At 49.3% G+C, this 20,048-nt stretch overlaps 2 protein-coding genes across 4 annotated transcripts; both read right to left on the reverse strand.

Annotated features, from left to right (window-relative positions):
- Positions 1–535: 535 nt before the first annotated feature.
- On the reverse strand, positions 536–11,779 carry NCF2 (neutrophil cytosolic factor 2). 3 transcript variants are annotated; one of them, XM_084527057.1, is made up of 15 exons: positions 10,316–11,775; positions 9,879–9,961; positions 9,503–9,611; positions 9,125–9,259; positions 8,656–8,763; positions 7,938–7,997; positions 6,452–6,495; positions 6,094–6,235; positions 5,863–5,925; positions 5,453–5,531; positions 4,007–4,050; positions 3,288–3,430; positions 3,106–3,217; positions 2,817–2,964; positions 536–778 (listed from the first exon to the last, which is right to left on the reverse strand). In XM_084527057.1, the coding sequence occupies exons 1-15, from the start codon at positions 10,487–10,489 to the stop codon at positions 681–683; spliced, it is 1,542 nt and encodes a 513-aa protein (XP_084383183.1). In that variant the 5' UTR covers positions 10,490–11,775; the 3' UTR covers positions 536–680. The 3 variants fall into 3 exon arrangements, with proteins under 3 accessions (XP_084383183.1, XP_084383184.1, XP_084383185.1); XM_084527058.1 differs by lacking the exon at positions 4,007–4,050 and having other exon boundaries at positions 3,288–3,459; positions 5,447–5,531; positions 10,316–11,779; XM_084527059.1 differs by lacking the exons at positions 7,938–7,997; positions 8,656–8,763 and having other exon boundaries at positions 10,316–11,777.
- Positions 11,780–14,194: 2,415 nt separating this feature from the next.
- ARPC5 (actin related protein 2/3 complex subunit 5) lies at positions 14,195–18,343 on the reverse strand. The gene is made up of 4 exons (XM_084527060.1): positions 18,157–18,343; positions 17,880–17,951; positions 16,006–16,182; positions 14,195–15,487 (listed from the first exon to the last, which is right to left on the reverse strand). The coding sequence occupies exons 1-4, from the start codon at positions 18,298–18,300 to the stop codon at positions 15,425–15,427; spliced, it is 456 nt and encodes a 151-aa protein (XP_084383186.1). The 5' UTR covers positions 18,301–18,343; the 3' UTR covers positions 14,195–15,424.
- Between the last annotated feature and the right edge of the window lie 1,705 nt (positions 18,344–20,048).

Below are 20,048 nucleotides of genomic sequence, written 5' to 3' on the forward strand. Positions count from 1 at the left end.
ATGGCAGAAGGGGGACAAACCTGTTTAAAACCTGTTTAATTTGGATATGGAAGAAGTTATGGAAGTTACAGTTATGCAGACTAATGTGTAGGGAGCAACTTTACTACCAGGTGACCTGCTGAGATCTGTGGCAGTGTCATCTTAAATTACTGTCTCTTGTGACTGCTGAGAAAAAGCTCCCAGAAACGACCCCTAGAGCTGAAAATGTGTACGTGTGTGAAGGGTTGTCAGTGGAGCAGGGCAAGGCTGTGCAGTGGCTTTTGATTAAGCTCTTGCAGTGAGCAATAATGTTTGAAGGAAGTAAATTCTGTTCAAGTACAGCCTTTCATGGTCCATAGCTTCTCAAGGAGCAGCTCCCCAGGTCAGTGGGCCTGTAAAAGCAACTGGCACCACCCTGCCATGGATTTTCCCAGGCAAAGGGCTGGTTGGTGGGGCAGAGCTGGTGCTGCAGAGTCTGCTGGTGAGCACAGCCTTAGCACTGCATGTATCCCTAGCAGGAAGATAACTACCCGCTTCAGACAGAGCAATGCAAAAGTTAAAACAAAAATAAAGCTTTTAATATATGTAGCAATAATATTTTCAGTCCATTTTCAGATGCAGTGATTAATGTGGAAACTTGATTGCAACAGTTGAATTCTTAATTTTCTTTGGTGTCCAAGACTCCTTTAGCTCTTTAGAAATCAGATTTCTGGGTCTTTAGTGTTACAATCTTGAACGAAAGCAGATGGGAAGATGCCTATCTTCCCGTTGCACTGGCCTTCTAACCAGTCTTCATTCACTGGAAGATAAAATTTACACAATTTTTGTCACTCCAGGGATGTGCAGGAGCATGATAATAACATACCTTTGTGTGCTGCAGACAGGCCTTAGTTCACCATTTTAAGATAAAATAGCCACCTGAGAGCCTGATAGAGAGGTGACTGTGGAAACAGGGAGAAGGTCTGAGGAAGAAAGGCAGACAGCAAGGTCTAGAGATAAGAATCACAGAATTATTAGGGTTGGAAGAAACCTTCAAGATCATCTGTTCCAAACACCCCCCTACCACCAACCACCAATGTCACCCACTAAATCACATCCTTAAGCACCATGTCCAACCTTCCCTTAAACGCTCCCAGGGACGGTGACTCCACCACCTCCCTGGGCAACCCGTTCCAATGCCTGACTGCTCCTGAGAGGAAATATCTCCTAATTTCCAACCTGAACCTCCCCTGGCACAACTTGAGGCCATTCCCTCTAGTCCTATCACCAGCTATCTGTGAGAAGACTGCCAGCTCCCCCCACCTTCCTTTCAGGGAGTTGTACAGAGCAATACACTACTGAACAAAGTGGGAAAATAGATCATTATAGAAGTTTTTTTGTTTTGTTTTGTTTTTTGTTTTTTTTTGTTTTTGAGATATAGCAGCTAAGTTTCCGAAAAGATAAAACTATGTATGTTCCTGGAAATGTTGCAAGTTTTTTCTGAGAAACCATGCAATTTATGTAGGCAAATAAGCCTGTAAGTATTAAAGACTTTGTATCGCTGCCTTTCCTCACTCTCTGCCTGCATTCACGTGAATTACAACCACAATAAAGTATGTAGTGGTTTTATTTGCTGAACATCCAACTTTTAATCTAAAACTATCATCAACAGCAGGCGGGGATGGTGAAGGCAGTAGAGGGTGCTTTCCGAGGTTGTATTTCTGCTAAGAATTTGAGAATTGGGGTCTTAAAGCCAGATGTGGGCTCAGAAATTGCCTTGAATAACAGCAGAAACAAGATGAGAGTGCAGAAGTGATTAGAGACCTGGGACTGCCCCCTTCAAGATAAGAACTAAAGCGTAGTTTCACCTGCTGTTCGACGTTCATCTCAAACAAAAAGATTCTGCTACCCCAGGGTGATTAAAGCTGGGAGCTCTGAAAACTCTTGCTGTCAGAAACCCAACAAGGGAAAAAACTTAATGGGAAATAGTATAGCTAGCTCAGTGATGACTTCCCCCTCTTCATGACACTACTTCATCAGTGTTGCAACGTGTAAAACTTCATCTGTGCAACTGGAGGAGGAACTGGTGTACAGCTGCCTAACCCTGCTCCACAACTTAGTGGTAGTGCTGCGTGTAGCAAGGTATCGTAATTTTGTGGTGGTGTTTTTTTTTTTTTTTTTCCTCATTTAAAACCATTTCTGCTGTCATGGCTTTATTCAGAGGCTCAGGGGAGGAAGAAACAGTTGCCCTGTGCAAGCAGCTCTCGCTGTAGCTAATTTTTCACTCAAGCTGGGCTCACCTGCAGCCTTTGCTACAGCACAGCCAGCTTGTCCTCCCTGCTTGGCTGTTGGGCATAAGTGAGAGGATCAAAGTCAAAAATGTAGACTAGCTCTTGCTGAGATTCCTGGCTTGTATTTAAACATCAGTTCTCATGCAATCACTAAAGAAGACTGAGGCTAACTTAAGAATCCAAGCAGCCGGTTTTCCATCTGAAGGTGGCCAACTGCAATTTGCAGGAGAAGCAGCCTCCTCTTGGTGCAGGCTGCCTGGGCCAGGCTGCTGCTTTGCAGATCCCAACTGTGCAACAGTTTACTTTAGAGAAGTGGAGATCTTGGGGCAAGAGATCAATGTCTCTAATGAAGCTTGTAGGTTGCCCTGAGGAGCTGGCTAAAGCACTGCTGGCACCTGTCCTCTGTGCCACCAGGTACCTGAGGGATTTGGGCCTGACTGGCAGGTGCTGGGAGCCTGCAGCTTAACAGGAGCTGCTGCAGGTGCTTGGCATCTTGGAGTCAGGCCCATGCCCTCACCGCAGCTGGAAGGTCCCTCCCTTCCCCTGTCACGGCAGGAGCATAGTTACCTTTGGATAAAACAAGTATCACATCTCCTGCCTGAAACTCCAGGTCTTCGGGCTGGGTGGCTTCATAATTGTACTGTGCTACCACTTGGGTTGCTCCCATCTCCTCCAGCATTGCCTTCTGTGGCTCCTCTGGTAAAAATCCCTCTCCCTAGGGCAGGAAATAAGCTGGTAAAGACATGTCTTGGCTTTTCTCTTTTTGTCCCAGAATAAGACAGACAAGCTCTGCTTAGGTTTCAGCCCCAGGCCCTGCCACCAGAAGAGGCGGCTGCCACCAGCAGCTGTCACTGACCTCTGTGATGTCGCACCACACTGTCAGGCAGTTGTCCTTGCTGTGGCTCCAAGCTGCCTCCATATTCTCCGTGCTCAGAGTCACCAGCTCCTCGCTGCCCACAGGCTTGTACCTGGGCACGTAGAGGATTTGGGTAAGGGTGGGAGACAAAAACACAGCCCCTTCAGCAGGCAGCACCTCACCTCAGCTGTGTGTGCTCAGGCTGGAGCTCCAGTTTCTTGCAAATGAGGTTCAGGAGCTCTTTGTAGGAGAGGCCTGGCTGGACTTGCATCGCAACTGTGTATTTGTAATGCACCTTGAGAATGCAAGGTGCTGTTTTGGTTTCCTGCAAGTGGAAAATGGGGGTGTCAGAGGCTTCTCCCCACGGGGCTGTGCCTGCTTGCAGCACAGGGGCTTGCTGTGGGCAGGGAGAGGAACTGGGACACAGAAAATGCTGTCACCTCAGTAAAAGTTGAGCTGTGTGCCATCAGCTGTCTGGGAGCCATCCCTGTTACCATTGGCAGCCTTTAATACTTCTGAGCTAGGCCACCAAAGCTATGTAGCATGTGTGGCTGCTTGGCTGCCCTGGGCTTGGCCCAGGAGAGAGCACAGGAGTGCACTAGGTATCTAGTGACCATGTGTGGCTTCCTAGGTGTCCAAATTCAAGGTGTCCCCACTCCCTTCCCCTCTGTTCTTGTCTTCAGTTGGGATTGTTGCTTCTGGAGGAGACCTCCCAGACCCTGATATCTTGCTAGTCCCTGTGTTACGCTTTGGAGAAGCTCCTGAGTGACAAAAAGCTGAAGCACTCCCAGGGCTATGGTGCTTGCAAAGCATGCCAGCACCTCTTGACGTGCAATAGGTGTTGGTTTGTAGTGTAGACCCTGGCTCTACCTTCCCGTGATGCCCACCACACACATCTTACCGCTGTAGCTTCTCTGGGCTGCGTTGTAGCAACAGGAACATAGTCTGAGGAAGAAGAAAACAGTGCCTCAGCATGTGGAACAGCGTAAGTGTTACTGCTCTGGGCATAAATGTTTCCAGTATTTCTGTAGCCCTTCTCTTTGACACCCATCATTATCTAGCTTAGTGATATGGTTTAGTGGAGGACGTGTTAGTGTTAGGTTGGACTCGATGATCTTGAGGTCTCTTCCAACCTAGAAATTCTGTGATTCTGTGATCTGCAGTGACACCAACCAACCTTGGAGCCACCTGTAGTCACTCAAATGGAAGTGGTGCCAGCTGTGGTGGGATCCTTACATGGGGTTTATCAGTAACCACTGGAAAGAGGTTTGGGCTCTGTCTTCCCTGCCTTGATTCAGGTCTGTGCTGTTCTTGCTTTCTCCCTGTGGAGCCTGTCCTGCATTCGTGGGGTAGGAGCTTTAGGGCTGGGATGTTACTCCTGGGTGGACTTCTTTAAAATATGAATGCATTTGCAAGCACAAATAATGATGTATCTTGTGCTCTGACAGCTGAATGACCTCCAGTACTGGACTTTGTGGACAAAGCGAGAGCTGGCCTGTGCTGTAACATAGGCCTCTCCCAGCTGTCTTTCTCTGGGGCTGGAAATTTGCAAAGATGGTGCAAATCCCAGTGCTGACACTGACCTGGTGCTAGTGATTGATTGTTGGGGGCTGGAGTGGGCTGCTCTGGGGTGAAAGAGAAGCCCTGTTCCCTGCAGCAAGAGCCTGTGTTTGGGCTGCAGTCTTATTTCCTGCTTGCCCTCCCTGCCTGGGGAGGGGGCCCTGGAGGTAGTTAGCTGGGTTTGGAGTGGGACTCCAGTGCTGCCTCAGCTCATTTATGTGGCTGGGAGGAGGGGAACTGACTTTTGAGGTGCTGGGCATCAGTTTCACAGCATCTTCACTGCCTGGCTGTGCTTGGGGCAAATTGGTGTCTCAGCACCCACAGCCCCAGCCTGGGATGTGGTTGCTGAGCAGCATCAGCCAGAAGTCCCCAGGGCACTGGCAGAGCCTCCAAAACTAGCTCAGCACTCTGATAATCCCAGATGCCCTGCTTTAAGGAGAAGCCTGTAATGATCTTCCTGCTCTGGGACTTGCACAAGCTGGGTCACTTGCCCTGTTCCTATCTCCAGGCCCTTTTTTCCATTAGCTGCTGTGCTAATTAGGAGCACAGAGGGGCCTACATGCTCTGGTTTGCTCCATCCTCAACAGTGCAGTTGCAGCGTTGTCTCCTGCCTTAATGCTTCCCCATCCTTGGTGTCAAAAGGGGCCAGAGGATCTGGAGAACAGAAGAAGCTGGCCCCCAGCCCTGGTCTTGACAGATGGCACCGGCTGTGAGAACACAGCACCGAGAAGGCTGTCCCCAGGCTTGTCCCCAAAGTCCTCCCACCCCTTCCATTCCCCACACTGACCTGGTGCTGGCCGACGGGCCTTTGCTGGAGCAATGGAGCTGGGAGGCTCGGGGATCTCAGGTTCAGGAGGGATTTCGTCCTGTGCCAGGTGGGAAGAGGACAGTGCTGTCACTCGGAGCCCTCCTGAGGGAGCGGGCACAGCCCTGGGGTGCTCCTGTCTTAGGGACCCACTCCAGCCCACCGAGCCAGGGGTTTGGGGCTGAGCTCTGCCATGCCACCTATCATTTTGGGGTGGAACCAGGCAGTTCTAGCCTCAGTGAGAGTAACAAGATGACCGTGAGCCAGAAGCCCCACAGTGTTACAAGAGGGAAGGAGTTGCAGTTTTGAGTTTTGCTAGAGCAAGTGCTGGGTGATCTGTGTGGGGATCTGTCTCCAACCCCCAGGATGCCAGCTCCTCCTGGGCTCCTTACCTGGCTCTGCAGCTTGTTCTGGAGTTCCACGGGCTCGAGGTAGTTGCAGGGGACGATCCCTTTCTGCAGGGGTACAGAGACAAAGGAGGATTGCTTTGTGGGAAGGAACCTGCTGCTGGAGGAAGCGACTGAGTTGTCCCAGCCCTGAACATGGGAGAATCCCTGGGACTTGAATCCCTCCTGGTGCCAGCCCCATCATCTACCCCCTTGTGCCAAGCCTGCCCCTGGTACCTTGCCATTGAACATCACTGTGGCCCAGTTGTCCTTCTCTTTCTTCAGGACAAAGATGATGTTTCCTGGCAGGACCTGCAGCTCCTCAGTGGTCTCGGGGATGAACTCGTACAGGACACGGTGCGGCTGCCCTTCGAGGGCCCTAGATTTGGAAGCCATGTCAGGAGGGGAGGTGATACTGCTGTTTTGCATAGGGGACCTGAACTCTGCTTCCTTGTTTCTCTGGTCCATTCTCTTTCCCCCCTGTTAGTTCTGGGTGCTAGCTGGGCACTCAGCTGTGGTGGCGTGGGACGGGAGCAGACCTGGCTGTGTCTGTTAGCAACACTGCTAACATTTCCTCACCTTTCCTCCAACTTACTTGAGGATTTCTGGTGTCTTGGGCCTGGGTGGAGGACCAGAGGCCTGTGAACAAAAAGAAAGTTGTCTGTAATCTGGCAAATTCTGGTTAGTCTGCAGAAATGGCCTGCAGTCTCCTCCCATTCTTGTCATCCCTACACGGGTCCGTGTTGGGTTGGTCCGTTTGCTCCTTCAGATAAGCAGTTTCCAAATCTTCCCCCTCATGATTTCCAGAGGCATGATCCTGGTTTGGTTTTGTGTTCTTAGCTTCACATACTCACAGAGGGTTGGAATCATGAGTTAGAGATCAGCTGGCTTAAACAGTGCGTTGTGCTGCTGTGTATCATCCCGTTACTATAAAACGCCCAGCTACTGTCACAGAGCTTTACAGTCCCTCCTGCTTCTGTAATGTAAAGTCAGGTGGATGTTATGAACTCTCTGAAGAAGCTCCTTTTGTACTGAAATAGTAAGGCATGTCTGGCTCCTGGAGCAAGGAGCTCTGTTGCGTTGAAAGCAGTGTATTTTATCTCACGTAACAGCACTGTAGGCCTGCAGTGGTTGTGCTTCCTCGTATCCTCTCAAAAGACCCTTGAAAAAACTCTGGTGACTTTAACCATGGAAAATTGTTGTTACTTCATCAGGAAAATATCGAGGCAAATGTGAAGAGCTGACAGACCCAGAAAGGAAGACAAGGAACAAAACCAGAACTGCTCTTGCTCCTCTGGTGTTTTGAGCTTAGACAGAGCAGCCCTGAGGAGGCTTGTGGGGCAGGTTCGTGACCTCCCTGTGGGCCCTGCTGAAATCAGTCATCCCACGGTGGGGGCAGAGGATGTGTGACCAGGCCACTACTTCTCCATTCAGGGAGCCAGCGTAACTACAGATGTGAGTGGGCTGCACCTTCTGATGAAGAAGAAAGCAGCTGAGATGTGGGGGCAGCTTCCACCTCATCCTCCCCCAGCAGTAGCAGAAAGTTCATGGTGGTCTTAGAATCATAGGATCATAGAATGTCCTGAGTTGGAAGGGATCCACAAGGATCATCAAATCCATTTTTCCAATTGTCTCCACACAGGACCACCCAAAAGTCAGACACTGTATCTGAGAATGTTGTCCAAATGCTTCTTGAACTCTGGCAGTCTTAATGCCATGACTGCTTCCCTTGGGAGCTGTTCCAATGTCTGACCAACCTCTGGGTGCAGAACCTTTCCCTAGCACCCAGCCTGACTCTCCCCTGTCCCAGCTCCATGCTGTTCCCTCAGGTCCTGTCGCTGTCCCCAGAGAGCAGAGCTCAGTGCCTGCCCCTCTGCTCCTTTAGCGAGGAAGCTGCAGGCAGCCATGAGGCCTCCCCTCAGCCTGCTCTGCTCTGGGCTGAGCAAACCAAGTGTCTTCGCTCGCTGGAGCCCTGGGCAAGGTGTGGGATGGCCATCGCCATCCCCACGTACACTCAAAGCTACCCACACCACATGGGCTGCGGTGCTGCGGGCACCATGAGTGGGTGGCCAGAGCTTTACCTGTGGTTGAAGTGGAGCAAATCCAGAAAAATCATCCTTGTCCACAACAGATGCCACCACCTACAGCCAAAGGAAGACACACGGTGACTTAAACCTGTATCTGCTCTTAGACCTCTCATCTCTGACACCCGCCCTCCTCTGCTGTTGTCCAAGCCAAATTCTGTGGGTGTGAATGCTCCAGGTTTGCTTTCTGCAGCAGTACTGGCACCTGGGTGGCTGTTCTGCCTTGCCAGGATTTGAGCCCAAGGGTGCACCCCACTGCTTGGATTTTGCTCATTAGTGCAAGAGAAGTCCTGTTGGATTGTCTGAGCTGAAAAAACTGCTTCAGTGTGAGCAGGGGGAGAACTGGAGTTCACTTGTTGGTGTCAGAGTTTAAATAGCTTCATTTCCTCCCCCACCCCGGTACCCCAAACAAGATTTTGGCCCAGGTAGAAGCTCCAGTGGGGCCTTCCTGTCTCACTGCTGAGTGACTGTCCCTAATCTCCCGCTAAGGAAACTGAAAATAGGACTTGCAGAGCTGCACAGATAAAAGTGTATTTCTGCAGAGCTTATCTCTTCTGCTCCTGCAGGGTGCTGTCCCCAGGGTGCAAACTGGTTCCCTGTCACAGTGCCTCACTGGGCATCAGCTCAGCGCCTGGTGGCTCTGAGGTAGCGGGTGGTCAGCAGCTCTCTTCAGCCCACAGCCTTGGCTTGAATAAAGAAGATGCTTCTTTCTTACCATGGCCTTTCCCAGGTAGTCTTTCTTCTCCAGCTGAGCCACTTGCTTTTCATTTGGTCGAAATAGCTTCCCTGGGGGAATTGCCACCAGCTCATAGAGCTTCTGCTTCTGTAGCATAGAAAAGTTGCAGTGCTCTTCAGGGGTGCGATCAGGGACTGTCACACTGCCACCTTCCTTCCTTCTATCTCTGTGGTGAAGGTCTCACTCCGTAAAGCCAAACCATCACTGTGCCAATCTCACCCAAGCCCTTCCAGCATCTCTTTAGCCCCGTCTTACCAACACAGTGCCTGAAAGCTCTTCCCACCATTCCCCCTCCTTGTGACACCCATGTCTTGTGCAGCCATCCACAGTTTTCTCCTGCACAGCTAAAGCTGTAGCTAAAAGGTGTTTTCCCTGTTCCTGGGACTTTCTCTCTCCTTCCTGTCAGAACACCATGAGCAAGCACCCCCCTGTAAGGCCTGCTCCTTACCAGGATAGCTTCCATTGCCCTGTCAATCTTGTTGTGCTGGGGCTCACTCTTCATGGAGGCTGCCAGCGTCAGGTGCTCCTCAGCTTTCTTCCAGTCCTCCATCGTGGCGTACACCAGTGCGATGTTGTAAAGTATCTGCCACAGGGATGGGAGCAAGAACTCAGCTCTTAGAGGCACTGAACCCTTGCTATTTGGATTTTCTGCCACCCTAATAAAATCCCTAGGTAGCACCTAGGTTCCCCATCCCTGTGCCAGCGTGCTTGTTTTTTTGCAAGGCAGGGTGTTTTTCCCCTGTTTTTTTTTTTTTTTTTTTTTTTTTTTTGTCTTTTGTCTTTTTTGCTAATGAACAGGCCAAAAATGCTGGTCAGGCTTTCTCACCTCACAAGCAAAGAGCCTGTACCGCAGCCCCAGGATCTTGTAGTCGATGAGCTGGTTGCCTCGCAGCTGGGCCAGTGCCTCCTTAAAATCCTTGATGGCCATTTCGTGGCTGTGAAGGAGAGGACAAGGTAATGTCAGAGGGCTTCCCCACCTCATACACCACCTGGGCCCCCATGAGTCTTTAATTCAACTTGACTGAGTTTGGTTGGGTCTCTCCCATGGCCTCGTGGTGTCTTCAGATGCCCCATGGGGAAGTTCCCTGCCTCCTGGGGCTGTGGTTTAGCTCCTGGTCCACCAACCTACCCACAGCGGCTTTCAGCCAAAGGCTGGCATTACTGCAGGGGGCAAAACCACAGCATGAACCCCATCCACTTACTTCTGCCTCCTGTAAAAGATGGTTCCCCGCTGGAAATAGGCCACAGCCAGGTGCTTGTCACAGCTGATGCTCTGGGTGAATGCCTGCAAAACGAGGGGTAAGAAGGGAAGGTCTTGAAGGAAAACTGAAGCTGTAGAGTGGCTTTGCCTGTCCTGTCTGCTTTAGCCACCTGTCCTAAGCTGGGCTTTGTGGGCAAAGCCTCCCTGCAGCACCGGGGGGTAGAGCCTGCACCAGGCTCCTTGTTCGTGGAGCTGGAAGCATCTGGCACCAGGCACTTGGGTCTGCGGCTGCCTCCAGGAGGGAGAGCGCTGTCAGAAAGCTCCGTGCCTCAGCTGCTGCCTCCATCCATGACTCACTGAGTAAACCAGCTCAGCGAGAACAGAGAACAGCCTGGGGCTGTCACAGCTCCATCCCAGCCCTCCCACCGTGGCGCTCACCTCCTCTGCCTCAGCCAGCTTCCCCAGGACGAGGTGGATGCAGCCGATGTTGTAGCAGATTTTGGCCGGGGGGCTCTGCACGGCTGTGAAGGCATCCAGGGCTGCCCTCCACTCCTTCCTGTCTGCAGCACACACCCCTTCTTGCCACAGCCGGATCGTCTCGACCAGAGACATGGTGCGGTGGGAGCAGGACACGGGGTACCCGGCCACGCTGGGGGACTCACTGCCCGTCTTCCTCGTTCAACCTCTCCCTGCTCCCTTTTAGCTGTGCTTCTGCCTTTCTGCAGCCCGTGTCGCAAACCTGCCAGGAAGTGGCCTCACTGCTGTCAGTGCAACATGGCCCGAGATGGGGAAGTGGAAGAGAGGCTGCCCCTGCCGCAGTGGGTTTCCACGCAGAGCTCAGCATGTGTCATGCTGAGCCCTCCGGGGGCTCCACTTCTGTGGGAGGGCTACATCAAAAGCCCTGCTTGGTGGCAGCTGAGCGCTCTATCAGGTTGGGCTCACAAAACTGTGTGGTGAGCACTACAGCCCAGAGTGGCCTTTGGGGGCTGCTGAGCCCCAGCAGCACTGTCACCTTGTCGTCACCCCAGTGACACTTCTTTCTGGTTGTTCCATGGACTATGGAGCACAGCCTGGTCCTGGAGTGTTGCTGGGTGGAGAAGAGATGCTCAGCATGTGACAGTCCCAGAGGGAGAACAGGGCTCTGACCTCCTGGCCCAGAAGGGTTGGGGTTCAGTGCTCTCATACAGCATCTAATCCTGGTGCTTTGCCTCTGCCTCATCTTGCGGTGACGCGACGCGCATTTCATAAGAAAATGAAACACGTCAGCAAGACTTTGCCCTCATGTGTTTACTCAGACTTCCCCAACAAACTAGATAATGCCTACAACAGGAGGAAGATTGAGTAGGAGACTTGCTCAACTTCTGCTCAGGGCTGGAAAGAACCCGAGCTGCTGAACAATGAGGCCTGGCTTTGAAATGTGTGACAGAACCCATCCCTGAACCTCCGTTCTCCAGTTGCAAGCTGAGTGTCTCCTCAGCATCCCACTACACCCAGCCAGCTCCCATGGGCTTCCTAAAACAACTATGGGCAGCACAGAGCAGGCTCCATGACCTCCAAAAGAGCAGAGGGAAATGCAACCAGCCAATGTGGTGGAAGAGAGGGAGGGGAGTACCTGGGTAGGGGGTGTGAAAACGCTCCCAGAAGCCTTTTGTCCTTCCCATGAGGAAGACCTGCTCAGAAGCCTTGTACATCTCATTTTGAAGAGCTATTTCAATGCTCAGGGGCAGCAAACCTGACCTCTCTTCTACCCTCCAGGGTTTAGATAGTGGGAAGAGGATGCACTCTGTAGTTGAAGATTTTGCATTGAATTACAGCACTCACCACTCCAGAGATCTGACTTTTCCTGTCCCTAACAAACAGTTTTTTTCACAATCCATTTTCCCTACTCTTGGCTCCATTTCCCCATCCAATGTTGTCCTCCTGCTGTTGAGCTCCATGGGGCAGAGGCTGACCCCAGTTAGAGCAGACTTCCACAGTTTTGTTAAACCACTGTTGGCTCCTGCAAGGCTCTGACTCTCTCTCCCATCTCCTGTGGCTGGGAGATGCCATCTAGCAGGAAATGGTTCACCTGCTGCAGGAATAATTGTCTTCTGGTTTAGTTATCTGCCTCAGTGCACTGGTGGGTCAGGCTGATCCCAGAAACAGTGCAAGGGGGCTGGAGGAGGATACAAGATCACCCATGTGGCAAGTGCCATTTTCCCTCCTGTTTCACAGAAAAATGGAATCTGAAAGATGCAGGCACAGCAAATGCACGTAGCAACTCCTCCTCTTCTTGATTTTTATTTTTTTTTAGTGTAACATACAAAGTCCGATGTCAAAACTGTGGTAAACACAACCTTTCTAGTAACAGAATGTGTCTCTTGTTCCCCTTTCTTTTACCAACTCTATGTAGAAGAAGAAACTAATTTCTTGTCCAAGAGGAAGTGAATAATAGGGATGGTAACATATCAAAGCCCGGACTCAGCAAGGCTGCACCTCTCAGCAGCACAAGGGCAGCAGTTTCCCTAACGTGCTCAGCTGTTGCAAAAGCGGGAAGGTGCTGTTACCACACACTTCTGCCAAAGCTAAAAGCAGTAGTGAGATGCTCACAAAGAAGGCTTGGCAGCACAAAGCTTTCCTAGAGGAGCTCTCCAAATACCATTCCCCTTGGAGTGGGACCCATTTGTATGTAGAGTATTTTTCAGTGAAGGTTTCCTTCTTGAAATAGGGATTTTTTCTTCTGTGTCTTTCAGTTTTCCTCTTTTCCTGTGGGTCCCCAGTGCTGCTGTGCAATGTACAACTTGCTGTTTCCTTCTCCTGACCCATGTGTCTCCATATCCAGGTGTATATGGGCATAAATGGGTTTCTTCAAGCTGAGAAGTCCTCACTGCTGGCCTGGAAGATGCTTTTCTCCCTGCCAGGAACCTGCCCATACGTCATGCTGCAGTTCTTCTCCAAACAGCTGTGGCCAAGGCAGCCCAGAGTCATCTGGGTAGGGCTCAGCTTCCAACATCATTGGTTCATGAACCAACAAAGCTGATGGAGTGTCTCCAGTACTGGGGAGTCCAAGCTTGCACTTCAGGCTCCACTTTGTAAGCAGGCAGTGGCAGCGCGTGCCCGAGGATCTGGGCTCTCACCTGGAGGCAGCCACACCAGACAGGAGCAACGGGAGTGCTCCTTGGTAAGCTGCCTTCTCCTGTTTCAGTTAATAGCAGTTAACAGAAGCAGCTTTCATGCAAACCTTGTACTCCTACCTCCACAGCAGTGCTTGTCAAGTCATCCTCTTTTAGCACGCCCCTGAAAATATAGGTGGAATAAGCATGCATATTATTAAAAATGCTTCTAAATCCTTCATCGGATACTTTGATGGGGAATCCAGGAAATGTTAAGATCATTCTTCTCATTGCCTTTGTTTATCTAATACCCCCTAGAGGTAGCTGGCCCGCTTTGACATTGGTTGTTTTTGAAAATAGTTTCTTCTCTCCACCCCAAATTTGGACTAGTTTGCAGAGAAACCAGTCTCCAGAGCTGAATGACAGAGGTACCCACGCTGGCTCTTCTACAAAGGAAGCGGAGGAGGTGGGACAGGAGGAAAACATCTGAAACTGCCTTCTTACCAACTCCTACGCAAATGTGGTGCATCAGGACACTTTGGTTTGGGTATTCCGAAGGTACTAGCTCTGGTTTTCCAAAGCAATCACTTGAGTAACAAATATGAGCTGCCCTTCAGATGTCAGAGTGCTCACCAATAGTTTTCTCTGTATGCTTCAAGAGTTCAAGGTGAATACGTGTACCATTAGCAATGACACACACACAGTCATCCTGCCCACTGGACAAGCCCAGGACTTTATATTTGCTTAAATTATTAAAACTAACAATTAAACATTTAATCTCTTGGAGCTGGGGTCAGCAGAAAGACAAACAAAAGCCCAGCCATGGTATCAGGAGTTTCACCCACACAACAACCCTGCTAAGCCATCAGTTTTTCCTCTCTTGAGGAAGCACCTACCATTCATGGTTGTGATGGTCTCACTCCCTTGGTAAGATTTTAGCGTAGGCAGCGACATCTCTGGTAGTCCTGGTTTGGAACATTTTGGGGTGTTTAATATATTCAAATAACTTAAGATTTTTATAGTGGGATGAAGCTGCGCACATGTATTGATGTTATTTAAAGGGACAAGTAACTGCTATAAAGCAAGCTTAGCCAGAAAAATAAGGGAGGGCTTACTTTTTAACTTCTTTTTTTTTGTCAGTCCTTGAGTAGCCAGCCACCTGCTGAATTAAAAATTAAGTTAGTTGAACAGTTAACTCCAAGGTATTTCAGACTCCAGGTAAATATTCAGTGACAATTTATTTGTCTGGTCTTTATTGTTATTAAAAAAAAAAAAAACAAAAAAAAAAACAACCAAACAACAAAAAAGCAGATATCAAAAAACAGCAAAGGTTTCACAAATTCCCCAATAGTTTTACACAACTGAATTTCTGTAAAATGGTGAACATAAAACGTGTTTACATCAGTCCTGGCCCTGACCTTCAGTGGTGATCTGTGGTCTGGGATACCCTGGGCTTTCTTAATTCTTTCTAAAATACTCCTCTTTATTTTAGAACTTAATTTGCCCACTAGCTAACGCACTGTGGTACAACAGGAATGTTAACTGTCTGGTACCCTTAAAATTGTATCTAGAAAACAAAATATGGGAGCTTTGCAAGGTTGGTGTGGACACCAGTGTTTGCTTCTCAGATTACCAGAGGCAGCCACCACGTTGTGCTTGAGAGAATCAAATCACATTCAAGTTGCTGAAAGGTGATTTGCTGTGTGAAAGCTCCTTGTCTTCTCCTGTTTAGGATCTTTACTCCCCAAAATAGAGAGTTCACTGGATTGGGCTCCAGTGTAAATGGACCATCAACCCTTTAAATTCTACCATCCAAACTGCAGGACAGGCACCTTTATCCTGTGTGACTTCCCCACTGGGGGCCTGGCATCTGATGACAAGACTTCAGAACTGGCCATGAGATGTGAGGTTAAAGAAAATACTCAGCTTTTTGGAATGATGATCGGTCAGAAGCGAGCCATTGTATTCTGTCCTGTTCACTGCTGTAGGTTCAGAGGCTGACCAAAGAAAACGTGGTCCCGTTACCTACAGGAATAGCTGCTCCACTTCTCAAATATTTATCTTATGTCAAGCCGCTGCTTGGCTAGTAAAAAAGAATTAAGACATTGCCCTACGTCCCTCAGCTTTTGTTTGGAAAGTCAGGTCCAAATCTGCCACAATTATACACAAATGCAAATCATCCTAAACACGAAGTTTTATATGTAGCTCCATACATGCCACTGAAATGCTTGAGTACCAAATATTCCTGTTAGAAATAAAATTGCACCTTCATAATTTTCCAGAGTTTAACAAGAAGAGATCATGATATGCATTACTTGTCAGGTATGAAAGAAGCAGTGAGAAGACAAGCTGAGAGACAGACACTGCCCACAGGGCAGCAATGGCATTGAGTTGGTTGGGTTTTGCACCAGCATCTCCCCCGCCACAGATGGCAGACAGCTGCTCCCTGCTGGAGTTAAACCGTTTTCCTGGCAGTCAAAACGCGGACAATGGACCCCACTCCTCCTGCAGCCAGGGCCTGAGAAGAGAAAAGAGGCAGTTCTGGGTCAAGGCGGCTACAGACTGAAACAACTGCTGCCAGGAAAGACCTCCTGACTGTATTTCAAAGGAGCATCTCCCAGCACTTTACATCAAAAGCAAAAGACTAGCACCCAGTGTAGCAGGGAAACATAACCACACTTGTTTTAAAAGCTTATTAAATAACTGTCTTTATCTCCCTCCATAACTAAATTGCAAATTTTGCTTCCCTCTAGGAAGGAAATTCTACTTCCATCTGCCTGAATCACTAGGTTGAACTATTTTGTTTGCATCAGTCTAACAAAAATCAAATTTTAAAGGTAGAATATTTACCCAAGGAATCAGAACTATGAAAACGAATGACACAGTTCTGAGTGTGCAGGACAGCACCTGTGCAAAATGGGGCATTTCAGTTTCACCAGGCAGAAAGAAGGTTCTTGCCAGGCTCAGGGAGCATGCCCAGGACCAAGAATTTACTAGCAAGAAGGACCTGGGTGGGAGCATGCCCTAGACACGCACCTTCTCATGCCACTGCAGCAGCACAGCACTGCTGTTGTCAGAAGGGCTCTCAAAGCCTTTGTAGATGTACTTCATCAGCAGATCGACGCCATTCTTATCCAGCGACTGCACTGCCTTCTCAATATCATTGGCTTTGAAAGAGATGAGAACCTTCAGGACAATGCTTTCTGCACGATCCTGTCAACAAGTAGGAAAAGCAGAGATATATTTATTTGCACATAAAGTACATCCAAGCACCAGTCACCTCCAGAACAAGTGGAACTAGAATTCTTCTCTTTAGCAATTTTAAAATATGTTTGAATAGAGCAGCTTGTACAAAAGATTGTGATACTGTCGTGTAACAGATATAGCCTCCCAGTGCTGAAGAGCGCAACAGAGTACGAGTTTGTTCTGCTTCACGTTCTTCTGCCCCTCTGCTCATTTTGCAATTTTCTACCTATTAAGTGAAGCTAGGACTAAATATTAAATTTTTGTATTGAAATTCAAGGTCTGGCAAGTTCCAAAAAAAAAAAAAAAAAGGATTAAGTACTTGACTGGCCTCCCCTGTTACCAGAGCCTTTTCCACACCTTTGTACTGTTTAATGAGATGCAATTATCATATTCCATGGAACTGGTATTGGCCAACCTGGAAGTGGTGACTGCTGGAAGCCACACAAAAAAAACTTTCAAAACAGCCAACTTCTGTCCCAGGCATGCAGGATGCAACCCGGCAGCATTAACAATATCCTGCATCCGTAACCATTTGCAAATCGGTCTGGGTATCGTTTCAGGCCCAGGAATTTGTGTAGCATGATTACAGCTGAATCTATCTAATCAGCATAAATCATGTCTTCCTGCCCACCCATCACTGAGGGAGTATGAAAGAAAAATGGTCTCAATTTTGTTAGACTTTTAAGTAATTCAATTATATGAATGCTTCCAGCAGCTTCCTCCTGCAGAAATTACAGATGTAAGTTTTCTTGTTTATGTCCTACAGCTACTTAGAAAGACTTCTCACAGCAAGAACTATGAGCAAAACTTAAATTCCACAAGCACAACTAAAAATGAAGCCAAACATGAAAATTGAGTTGCTCTGACCTCTCCAATTCCATTGCCTTCACACTGTATTCTTAAATACATGAACGCATATCTAAAGAAAACAAGTCCTCCATGTGAAAACAAACACGGTCACTCTCTTAGACAGCAGCATCTGTAAGAAACACCAGCTGTTTCTCTGTAAAAGCCCTCAGGTAAGGGATAGAGCTCAGTGAAAAACCTCCTGTGCCAGAAAAGCCCAGCACCATGGCTGTAGGGCTCCCCTCACACTGGGAGGACAGTCCTTCACAGGCACTCCACATCTGGGCAGTTCCTCATCTTATTTGTCTGTTGCTCTCGCCGCTGCAATCCTGAGCCACTTGAGGTTTATTCTGGGGAGATTCAGAAGTACATACAGGCAGCATGCTCCTATATTCTGTCTCAGGGGGCGTGCTTGCAATTTCTGAGGTTTTAATGGCTTAATTTTGATTGGGCGCAATAACCACCAGTTCTTCCTTTTTTGTAGGTGCGCGGTCTGGCTGTGCTAGCAGCGTCATTAGTCAGAGGCTGTGGTTCCTTGGTGGCTCAGTACCGGCTATGGCTACGTGCTGCCAGGTGAACTTGCTGTACTGAGCTTGACTGAAGGACCCAATAAACCTGACCTAGCATCGAGTTACAGGAACACAGACAGATGACATCTGAGCTTTTTGATTAAAACAGCAGAGGCCAAAGGTGTTTGGACACCGGGCAATACCCTAACGCTGCCTTCCCCGACCCTCCCCCCCCAGGCAGCTGTGGGCTGGCGCTGCAGAAGCAGGAAGGCACCGGTAAGGCGTAACCTCGCGAGCCGCCCGCCTCACCTTCACCGCCTGGTTCTTCGTGTTGATCGGGGGGTTCTTCAGAGCCGCCTGCAGCGCGGCCAGCATGTTCCCTGTGCCGGGCGGATAAGGACGGGCAAACAGCGGGACCACAGCGGCCCTTCCGAACGGCCCTTCCCCTCCCTCGGCCTGGGCCTGGGCCTGGGCCTGGGCCTGGGCCCGTCCCGGTCCCTCCCGCCCCCCCCCGGCCCTTGCCCCCCGTCTCGGGCCCTGCCGTTCCCTCCCGTCCCGTCCCGTCGCGCCCCGCTGCGGAAGGATATTGCCTGAGGCACGAGTCCACCTCCCCCTCGTCGGGCCCCGCCTGCCCGTCTCCCCCTTCCTCCTCGTCCACGAACTTGTTCTCGTCGTACTCGTCCACGTCCACCCTCCGGAAGCGGGCCGACGACACCGTGTGCTTCGCCATGGCCGCCCCGCTGCCCGCCGCCACAGCCCTGCCCGGCCCCGCCCGCCTCACAGCGCAGGCGCCCCCCGGCCGCGCCCCGCGCGTGCGCGCTGAGGGCGGAGGCGGGGCGGGGCGAGGCCGGCTTCCGGCCCCCGGGCGCTTCCGCGCCGGCCGTGGGGGGTGTTGCGGAGGCCCGGTGGGTGGCGGCCCTGCCTGGGCAGGGTGGTTGGAACCAGGTGGTCCCTGAGGTCCCTTCCAGCCCAGACCACTCTGTGGTTCTGTGAGCGATACATTCTTCTTTGTTATGTTACACCCAGTTCTTGGTATTCCACCGCTACTGTCCAGCAAGAGTGAAGTGTTGGAAAATTCTGCAGTCCCCCCCCCCCAGCTACACTAAAGCTTGACATACCTTGGAGCCTCCATCCAGATCACTTCCATTTTGATCTCCAGCTTTATTTAAAGTTTCACTTTATTATTCTGTTAAAAAGATAACACATGCATAAGGGAAGCGTTTTCTTCTCCCTTCACTAGAATCTCTGAGCTAAAAGAAAACCGCTTTGAAAAGAAACACGTTATAATACATTCTTATTCAGGAGCTCAGCAAACTGTAAAAAGCCCATACACCTCCAGACTGGTGAGAGAAGCCTCTAGCACACATTTGTTTCCTCAGCATGCACTACAGCCAGCACTTCATCGATCCAGTCTGCATTACCTTTCTGTGTGCAACATTCCTGGTGCAAACGAATGCATTCACTGCCATGGAGTCATGATTCTTTCCACCAGGAATCTAACAGAGCAAAAGAAGTCAAACACTTAGAACTGTTACACATTCCCATAACTTCTAAATGCTGTAAACCTAACAGAATAGCTATTGTGACTACTGTTCAAGCTTCCTCTACACCCTCAATTATCAGATGAAAGATCAGATGCTGTCATGCTGGACACACAACTCTTTTCCTTAAAGTCTGGCAAATTAGAGACAACAACGTGAAAGCAAGTATTAAGTTCCAGGATCTCCAAGCTCCTGCCAACAAATACAGATTTGCAAATTCAAGTACACACTGGAAGACAACAAAGGAACAGAAGTTCTGCAGGCCATCGGGAGCATATGCCTTTGCACATACTGTTTTCACTAAAAATGAACAAGAGTTGGAATGACAAAAACTAATAAACAAACCTCTACTTACTATTTGAACACAAAAAGTTGACTGCTCTTCCTAGAATCACAATCAGTCACATGAGGAACAAACATGAATCAGATTCCTAATGACATATTTCAGGGTGTGTTTGTGTTACTGACATATAAAATCCCTATGAGAGTTTTCAAATCTGAACACCTACTTTTCAAAGCTAGGCTTCAGGACAGGAAACATCAGTTACTGGTGCTTCAAGAGATGCTACGGAACTGTCATAAGTAACGTAAGGCTCTGCTCAGACCTTAACTTGCTTACAAACGAAAGAAGCCTCCCAAGACAAACTTCTGCCAAGCAAAAATAAGCCTGAGCCTGTGAACCTCAGTGACACTGCTTCCTTAGAGGTCTCAGAAGAGCTGCATGCTACAGCTCCAGCCTTACAGCTGCTTACAGTTCAGCAGTGTCATCTCTGGGACATCTAGTAGACCTGAAAGTACCGTCCCATAACAATCAAGTTTTCCTCCAAAAAAAAAGTAGTTGTAATTAACATGGGAAGAGTTAAATCCTCTATAGCAGGGAGTTACAGGGCAATAGATTGATACACAGAGTCCTGAAAGTTACTTATCCAGCGTATCT

The sequence above is a fragment of the Aythya ferina genome (assembly GCF_964211825.1).
Source record: "Aythya ferina genome assembly, chromosome: 8".
NCBI classification, from domain to species: domain Eukaryota; kingdom Metazoa; phylum Chordata; class Aves; order Anseriformes; family Anatidae; genus Aythya; species Aythya ferina.

Coding starts and splice junctions, on each gene's coding strand:
- NCF2 (XM_084527057.1), bottom strand. CDS start 10,489: ATGTCTCTGGTCGAGACGATCCGGCTGTGGCAAGAAGGGGTGTGTGCT. Junction 4,051..5,452: donor GGCCCGTCGGCCAGCACCAG/GTCAGTGTGGGG, acceptor CTTCTTCCTCAG/ACTATGTTCCTGTTGCTACA. Junction 3,218..3,287: donor CCTGAGCACACACAGCTGAG/GTGAGGTGCTGC, acceptor CTACGTGCCCAG/GTACAAGCCTGTGGGCAGCG.
- ARPC5 (XM_084527060.1), bottom strand. CDS start 18,300: ATGGCGAAGCACACGGTGTCGTCGGCCCGCTTCCGGAGGGTGGACGTG. Junction 16,183..17,879: donor CGAAGAACCAGGCGGTGAAG/GTGAGGCGGGCG, acceptor ACTTGTTGACAG/GATCGTGCAGAAAGCATTGT. Junction 15,488..16,005: donor TGCTGCAGTGGCATGAGAAG/GTGCGTGTCTAG, acceptor TTCTCTTCTCAG/GCCCTGGCTGCAGGAGGAGT.